Source organism: Thunnus thynnus, chromosome 23, assembly GCF_963924715.1.
Source record: "Thunnus thynnus chromosome 23, fThuThy2.1, whole genome shotgun sequence".
Lineage (NCBI taxonomy): Eukaryota > Metazoa > Chordata > Actinopteri > Scombriformes > Scombridae > Thunnus > Thunnus thynnus.
In genome coordinates this window covers 22557097-22566579 of record NC_089539.1, presented here as the reverse complement: position 1 = coordinate 22566579, position 9483 = coordinate 22557097, and the positions used below count along the sequence as shown (strand labels likewise).

At 40.3% G+C, this 9483-nt stretch overlaps 1 protein-coding gene across 1 annotated transcript; it reads left to right on the top strand.

The window, feature by feature from the left end:
- Positions 1 to 447: 447 nt before the first annotated feature.
- On the top strand, positions 448 to 6488 carry LOC137175981 (arg8-vasotocin receptor-like). The gene is made up of 2 exons (XM_067581932.1): positions 448 to 1676; positions 4438 to 6488. Exons 1-2 carry the CDS (start codon positions 704 to 706, stop codon positions 4719 to 4721), a joined length of 1257 nt encoding a protein of 418 aa, XP_067438033.1. The 5' UTR covers positions 448 to 703; the 3' UTR covers positions 4722 to 6488.
- Positions 6489 to 9483: the final 2995 nt, after the last annotated feature.

Genomic DNA, 9483 nt, shown 5'->3' with positions numbered 1-9483 from the left:
GTTGATCAGACAAAACAAGACAAGAAAAGTTAAGTTAAAGTTTTGAATATGTCATCTTAGGGAAATATTGGAAATATAATTGGTATTGTGCACTCTTCTCTGATATTGTAGGGCAAATGATGACTTGAATAATTGAGAATGTAACCGGAATACTAAAAGATGACAATAACCACTAGTTGCAGCTTAAAAAGAGAATTCCTTCTTCATGTGATTTTGAATAGGACTTCCAGACTGATTTCTGGCAGTCGTCGCTTCATCTTTCACGGTCATTATTTTGGTTTATTTGGACTTTTATCTGTCCAAACACTCAGGAGATTCAGCAGATATTCTTCCCTTTATCTCGTGTTGCTTCTGTGGTTTGCAAGGTTGTTTTGTGGTGGGAGGGGAGAGGAAGAGTGTGTGTTGGGTTGTGGTGTATATAAAGTGTGTGTTGGTACAGGGGGGATGGTCTCCGGTCTCAGGGGCAGGACCCTATAAAAGAATTTCAATCTGCAGCTCTGTAGCTCGGATTCATATCAGGAGTCGCTGTGCGCCACGGATGGATTTTTTTTAACCGGTTCATTCTCCTTTTATCCACGTGCAACCCGGTGAGCGTCCCGTCCATGTTGGAGTAATCGAGGATTAATTTGACAGCCACATCCCCGGTGGTGACGGTTACGCACAGACCGGCAGCCACCTCCGTGCGCACGGAGGAGAACCGGCCATGATGTTCTTCCCCTCGGAGAGCTCCTGCAACATCACGGGCAGAAACTGTACGGAGGGATTCAACTTAACGCAGCAGCCGGAGACCGGCACCGCTACGGCTGTTGGGAACGCCAGCGGGGAGAGAAACGACAGTGACCCGTTCGGACGGAACGAGGAGGTGGCCAAGATCGAGATCACCGTCCTGAGCCTCGCGTTCCTCGCGGCCGTGGTGGGAAACGTGAGCGTGCTGCTGGCCATGTACAAAACCCGGCGGAAACCGTCGCGCATGCACCTGTTCATGAAGCACCTGAGCCTGGCGGACCTGGTGGTGGCCTTCTTCCAGGTGCTGCCGCAGCTCTGCTGGGAGATCACCTTCCGCTTCTACGGGCCGGACTTTCTGTGCCGCATCGTGAAGCACCTGCAGGTGTTGGGCATGTTCGCCTCCACCTACATGATGGTGATGATGACCCTGGACCGATACATCGCCATCTGTCACCCGCTGCAGACGCTCCAGCAGCCCACGCAGCGCGCGTACATGATGATCGGCTCCACCTGGGCGTGCAGCCTGGTCCTCAGCATCCCGCAGTACTTCATCTTCTCCCTGAGCGAGGTGCGCCCCGGCTCGGCCGTCTACGACTGCTGGGGACACTTCATGGAGCCGTGGGGACTGCGCGCGTACATCACCTGGATCACCGCCGGGATCTTCGTCGTGCCAGTGGCCGTGCTCGTGTTCTGCTATGGTTTCATCTGCCGCACAATCTGGATGAACCTCAAATATAAGACGCGGAGGAAGAGCGTCGGCGCGGTGGCGGAGGCCACCAAGAGCGGGATCCTGGGCAGGAGCTCGGTCAGCAGCGTGAGCACCATCTCCCGTGCCAAATTACGCACGGTGAAGATGACTTTCGTGATCGTGTTGGCGTACGTGGTGTGCTGGGCGCCTTTCTTCACCGTGCAGATGTGGTCAGTGTGGGACAAGACCTTCTCCTGGGACGGTGAGTCATCTGCTGTGAAGATGCCACCTCTCCACTAACGTTTAGACAAAGTTATACCTGCAAGTAGTTAAGTAAAATGAAGAATGTATGTTCATTTAGACCTTTTACAGAACCAATTAACGCAGTAAGTTCCTAAATTTTCGGGCTTGTGACCCCATTTTTCTCAAATGGCTTTACAAATAGACCCTCGATTCGTTTAAGGAAAGAAAAAAAAATTTTAGGGGAAAAAAAGAAACGTCAGGAAGAGCAAAAGGAGGAATATGGAAAATCAATCAAACATTATCTTATTATACAATGCAACTTATGTATTTCAACTTTAAATTTATTGTACCCAGGGGGCAATTTGTGTTGCAGAAGTGTCAAACACAGAACACACACATACGGAGACTTGACCATAAAACATTTTAAAATGTATATAAAATATTGCAAAAATATGTAAAACCAACGAGCTGTCAGCATTTTTGCTTCTCAGATCGTTTCATCGGAGTAATTAATAAAGGCATAAAGAGACATAATTATCCATTATTACACAAGAAAAGAGCAAAATGTTGCCAGATCTGGTTGCAAAGTCCTAATGGTGATCAATTTCACAATCAAAACATTTTTAATTCAATATAAAAGGTCAAAGTTAATGTCTATTCTATGTGATGACCTTTTCATTTATTCATAAATGAACTAAAATAAACTGGTGCTCCAGGTGTATAAGCGTGGTGGATCACGTTGAAAAAGTGGAAATATTTGAGTTAAAACTCAGACATGTACAGTCAGTGTTGTGTGATTTTCATATGATGGAGGTGAGGAAATTAATTTTGTTTTGCAGCCTCAAAGTCTGTAAAGACCTGCCTTACTTCGGGGTGACGGAGGTGATCACCCCAAAGAATTTCATTAAGGCTTTCAAGGAAAGTTTTACTGACTCACAATGGTCTCAGTGCTGCTTTCAAGGGCTTTTTTAAACTAACAGGAACACATTTTCAGAGGAACATTGAGTTCTTGACCCTTTTTGGCATTAAAAAAAGTCAAAACTTAGAGATGTTGAATAGAAACTGCAGCATTGAAACGTCACAAAAACACTGACTGAAGATTTGATGAGTTTCTCAGGGTGAATCCCAGATCCTTGATCCAAACTACTTTGACAATGAAAGTAGATCCAACAAAGGCTGCAGATAAAAGAGAGGCAGGTTTTCAGACAAACTAACAAAAATTGTTCGGTTTATGTAATACCAAGTTAATGTCTTCCATCCACCCTTATTTTGGAGCAAACACTAAAGTGACAAATTAAAATTGCTGCAGTTCCTAAACCACATATATATATATATATATATATATATAAATAAGGTATTGCCAGGTCAGAAACACTGGAGGTAATACAGAAACAGAGGAGGAGGTACCTGAAATCAGAACAGAAATGTAAAAATTTTGTCCACCGGAAAGTCTAATTAACTGTCTGTTGCTTTGTGTGTAAAGGTCGAAGGCGGTATGGGGCTGCAAACTAAATACCAGCAAATACCAGCCTTGAATCTGAAGAAGACAGCACACAGATTCCTGAGAGGACATTTGGAGATATTTTTGTAAACACCAGGTCTTCCTGATTACAGTAAAACCACAAGGGGGTGTGACGTATCGAGACAACAAAGGGAGAGAGGGAGGAGAAGTTAAGACATGAAGCTAGAAGTGGAAAGGATAAGAATTTGTAACCTGGTTCGAGACGTGTGAATCGCTGTCCACGTCTCAGATTTTTTTCTGTGATTTAAATGATGTTGTGCTCGTTGACAGCTGTCTCCACGGGTTGGAAAATTAACTGTGTCAATCAGAGTTTTGTAGGAAGGTTTAATGATAGAGTTGTCATCTTCCTGTGTCACAGACGTGTCATGCACATTTCCAGCTCTATATTTATATTCTGGGGCTCTACTGGAATATCTTTGCATGTTTAACAGTTAAAATATCCTTATTTATCTTATACTGGTCCTTTATGAAGCCCCTCAGTTCAGCCTTTGTCTGAAACAGGCCGTTTTAGCTCCTGTCTCTTTAAGACCCCCCTCCTAATGAGCCCACTCTGTTCTGATTGGTCAGCTTCAGGAAGCTTCCTCTGACTCTGGAGGCTACATAAACAAACTATAGTAGCAGGATTTCACTTCTTTTTCTCCTTGTTTACTCGAAATGTCAACTTCTCATATACATCTGTACATGTTGGAGCCAAAATCTGATCCAAAATATGTGAGCGGACAAGGTGAACAACCATAGCAACAACCATAGCAACAACAATAGCAACAAAGGCTACTGAACGGATGGCTGTCTGATGTTATCACGAGGAGGAAGATATTGCAAATGAAGCCTTCAGAGCAGGTTGAAGCCCTGGAGTTTGACTTTCTGGGAGCATTTTTTACATGTGTTCACCTCATGTTTTGGACCTTTGACCATGTCTAACATCCAACATTATAACAGTATATAAATGACAGAAAATCACAAAAAGCATGATATGTCCCCTTTAATGACTATTGTTATGTATTCTGAAACACATTTGTTGATGAAAACAGCAGCTTATCAGTGTCCCTGGATAAAATCCGCAATGCAAAAGTCCCTAATGTAAATCTAATGATAACATGAGATTCTCAAACTGGGGTTCGGGGAGAGAATAAACATTTAGCAGGCAGGTCAGTGACTCAGAGCCACAGTACGACTCCCCCGAGAGAAAGTGTAAACACCTCAGATTAGTTGTTGACATCTCAGAGCGTGCCTCATAAATCTTTCCATTTCCCTGTAGACTCCGAGAACGCCGCCGTGACGCTCTCCGCCCTGCTGGCCAGCCTCAACAGCTGCTGCAACCCCTGGATCTACATGATCTTCAGCGGCCACTTGCTCTCGGACTTTGCCGGCAGCCTGCCGTGTTGCAGCAGGCTGAGGAACAAGTTCAGCCACCAGGATTCGGACAGCAGCATCCGCCGGACCACGCTGCTGTCTCGCCTCCAGGGTCCACGCCTTTCGGAGCCGTTCAGAGACTTCAACCCCACCTCCAAAAACTGTCTGCCGGTCCCATCTGCATCCTGACCACCAGATACACTATCTGTGTTTGTGTCTGTTTAGCTAAAACCATATAGCAAACATGGATTGGTCTTAATCTGCTGGTTTGTAGCAGTGAAGGAAAGCATGATCTCATCTGAGGGTGCGGTCACACCTACTGTTTGTTTTCTTTGGTCCGAACCAGAGTGGAAAAGTTTACTCTATGGCAGTTTTCGGTGTTGGTTTGTTTGGGTTCACATGGCTGTTAGAAAAAGCGTATTAATAACTCCTTTTAGCCCGGCAGGTTGGATAATTCAGGGGGTTAGATGGAGTCAAAACAGTCACTGAAACTTTAGCTGATGTTCTTGTCTGCGCTCGTTGCTGTGATTTAAATTCTTTAGTGTCAAACATGTGAAATAATGGCTGAATATGAGCATTCATCCACACTGAGATTAATTTTGTGAAGTATGAGGACGCATGTTAACAAAATATATCTTTATACTCATAAACCCTCACATTAAGGGGATGTTTCCTGTAGATTTTCAGATTATGGTCTAAGCTCTCCTGGAAGAGAAAACAGACGGACAGCTGTTCAAATGGAAGTGGCTCTCCAAACCTGGACTACAGGAGTAAACAAACACTCTGCAGCGAGAATGAACTCTTCCATATTTGGGTTGAATGTACCACATGTGATGTTGAATTTAAGCTAGGAGTACAGTGGGTATGAATGGTTGCTTTCACAGGACTAACTGTGGACAAACATGGTTTACATTTGATGTATATTTGCTTGGAGAGCTGCTGTGATTTTTTTGATGTTTGAGGCAAGTTTACAAGCTTGATTTCCAAAAGATTTAAAGGATAAGACTGGTGTTTTTTCTATATCCTCTTATTAATCAACAAATCCTGTGAAATGATCAAAACCAACAATGTGTTTATGTCATCTCTTAGTACTTTTCTGATTTCCCATTGATTCCTCCAGAAGACATTCATGTTTAAAAACAAACATATGGTCTTTTTTTTTAAAAGAGGCTCAGTAATTTCCTAAAACAGAAAATTGTGCATTTGTTGGGGACTATTTTCAGCGGCGGATGTATCCACAATAGATTTTGAACAATGGAGATCTACAGCACAGAGAAATAAGATATATCAGGCTTTGGATACACACATGATAAATGTTCATGGATCAATTCATTGTTGGTTATTGTCTTTTGATGGGAACTGCTGTCAATTAGAAAAATGCAGAATATCACCAGATTTATCCTTTAAAACCTAAATTAATTGTATTAAAAGAATCATTTGTATTTTTTGACATAAAGCAATGGCTTATTTATTGTTCACTCAATAGATATTAGTTGAGAGTATGAAAAAAATTTGGCCACTTAAGATTTATTTCAGCAGTATTTTGCAGGTGAACCACACATTTCAAGTGCTGCTGTTCATTAAAACCTTATTACTTCCACACTGATGCTATTTCAATCTGTCTAAAGATGCTATAAAAATATCAAAAGAAACAGAAAAACAGGTTAAGAAACTCTACAGCCACTGAGACCCTTAAGGTTACCTTGTTATAGAATTAAATACAACTTTTCACATCATTTGTTTTAATGGTTAAAGGTGCACTAGTCAATATTTTTATGTTAACAATGAATCGAATGACTACATGTAACATGACAATTATCTTATATTGATAAACCCACAGCTGATTATTAACAGCTCTGCAGCTCTGTGGGGCTTTTAAGCCTCTTTTAGCTCTTGATTTTGGCTTTTTGTGGGATTCTGCTGCCCCCCAGTGGTTAAAAAAAACAAAAAAAACAACCCAAACAATTATTGCAACTTTAACATTTGATTTAGCTTGACTCTGATTACTGCTGTTTATTTTTGTTTTGGTAAACCAAAAACAGCTCTCAGCTGAAATCTGTGTACCATCGCCACCAATTTATGTCAAACTATACAAAGTATTACTGTAAACTGCAGCATTACAGGCACATGTACATAGTGTATTACAGCACACTTTTGAAAGGTACTTGGGCTGCAACTAATGACTGTTTTCATTATCAGCTAATCTGCCTATTATATTCTTGTTTCTTGATAAAATGTCAGAAAAAAGTTAAAAAAAAAAAAAAAAAAGTCCCATAAAACCAAGTTTCTATGTTCAGTTTTTCCATGCAAAAATCAGCCCAGAACCTAAACCTTTCAATTTACTATCAAGTCCGGTTTCCATCCAAATATATCGCAAATTTTAACAGAATTTTCAAAAAATCTGCAAATGAAAGTTGAATGAATGCAAGTTTCCATCCACTACAGTACTATCTACTACTATAAATATTAAGGAGTTGGTTCATCAAGATAAACATCAGGTGGCGCTACTTCTCCAGTCGTAGCCATAAAACCGTCGCAGAAGAAGAGGACACAACGAGATGACGTCATTAAAAGAGCGACAATCAAAGCTCAAACGATGGAAAACTATGTGGAAAATGTGACGAAAATATGACATTTCTGTTTGTTTCATGTATTAATTGAGGAATGTTACCGTCTTTACATCTGAAAAAAATCAGATCTGATGTTCTCGTCTCTTCAGTGGAAGCTTGAGTGATGTTTGAGCTTCATTTACGTCAGTTATTCACTACGTCCATCTTTATTGCACTTTGTCGCATCTTGCTTTTAAAGTTTTTTGAGATTTTTTTGAATTTTCAATTTTACACTCAGGTTTTTTAATGCACAAACCCCCCACTCCACCACCACCACCACCACCTATAAAAGGAAACAAAAACCATCAAATATTTACATATGAGGAACTGGAAATAAGACAAGATAATACTTAATTTTCTGTAAATCAACTTATTGATTAATTAACAAATTGTTTCCGCTCTAAAAGGTGCGATCCTTTATGTAAGCCAGTCCCTTCTACATCAACAGTACCATCCCATCTATATTTAAGTTGTCCTGACATGTTTAAATGTCCTGAACTGTAATAATTTTTATTGTCTTACTAAAGTCATGTTAAAGCTAACAAAACAGTGAGCTTATTCAAATGCACATCATCATCTGTTACTTTGGCTATTAAATGGAGTGATAAAAGATTACAAATGTAATGTTTAATATATGTTAATGGTAATTAAAGTTGCACTTTGTTCAATATATATATATATATAACCCTGTGAATATGCATTTTCTGCAATATAGTTGATGTTCTCTATGATGTCAAGTTGCGCACACACACTGACACACTGTCACTCATATTATTGGACTCGTGTGCTGCTTCGCATTGAGTCTGTAACAGTGTCTTTAATAGCTTTGGCTTGTTAAAGCTTCTTTAGGGACTCATTCCCAGACACATGTTGCTGTTGTAAAGATGTTATCAATGTAATGTATATATGGTCATTTGAAATGTTCAAGTCATCTATATATTGTTCTAATATGTATTGCACATGTTGTAAAGAAAGATAAATGGAATTTCTTGTATCCTCCTAAGATGTGTGACTGTTTTGATTTCCACAACGATTTGTACTGTTCTGTTTGTGCAGAAACACGTCTTACTGTATATCAACCCCATCTCTTAGGAAATTATGTGTTTATGATACTAATTTGTTTTGTCACAGGCCACAAATTTTTGAGAGAAGGAAGTGCTACATTTCTGTACCAAACAGAAGTTGTAGTAATGAAGTCGGGATGGATGGTGGACGAATGAAAAAAGAGTGTGACTTTGACAGTTGAGATAGTTGTTGTCATGAAGTGTAACGTCCCCTGTTGGTTTGCATTGGAGCTGGTTTGAAGCCCAGAGTTGCATTTTATCTATCTTTTCTGTTTGTAGCTAGGACCTTCCAAACAGGGAGTGTAGGGGTTGCTTTTCATGCTCTGGAAACACCCCACTACGCTACTTTGGACTGAAGCTAACGCTAGCTTATTGGGATCTGGCAATCTTGGGCCAATGCTGTTCAAACAGGGCAGGTATTATAATCAAGTAACATTAAACTGAGTGAAATATTGTGACAATAGCCTGACTCAGTGCGAGTCCTAGAGCCGGGGAGAGCAGCAGGTGAGCAAACTGTCAATCAATGCTCATACAACCGACATCAAAGCTTAAATAAGTCTTCAAATCTTATTAATGGAGAAATGATTTCCAAAATGACCACCAGCACACCTGAATTTAGAGACTCAGACCATAATGACTTGTTGAAAAACATGATTGACTTAGTATTTCTAGAGAGAAGTTGAGGCTTTTTGAATGAGAGTCAATTGGAGCATCTAGTGGCTGTTGGTGATATTGCACTTTAAGGTGCTTCTACAGTGGCTTCAGCTTCAAGTCGTAGTAGTTGCGTCTTGGTCCCATATTTGGTTAGGTTTAGCCAACAGAAGCACTTTGGTTAAATAAAGTAAGTTAAGTGGAATGACCAAGGTTTTGGTGAAATGTTAATGTAGTAAACACAATTTCTATGCACATTTTCTTGTGTTTAAAGACTTTTTCTGTATAAAACAAAAATATTTCCTAAACTCCAGTTGCTCCCAGCTTATAAAAAGGTAAGCTCATGTAACATTATCAAGTGCTGTGGAGTTGGATGTCAGATATGTTTCCTCTTGCTATGGGAAATAATAATTATTATTATTATTAATAATAAAGGACAGGTTCACAGTTTTTCCAAGTCTGTCTTAAGACAATAGTCAGGTGCTAAAACGAACATTGAAAGTTTAGCTCACTGTAGTCATTCCTCTTGTTTATATTGACCATTAGAAGATCCCTTCATAATGCACTTACAATGCGAGTGATAGGGGACAAAATCCACAGTCCTCCTTCTGTGCACATTTACAGTCT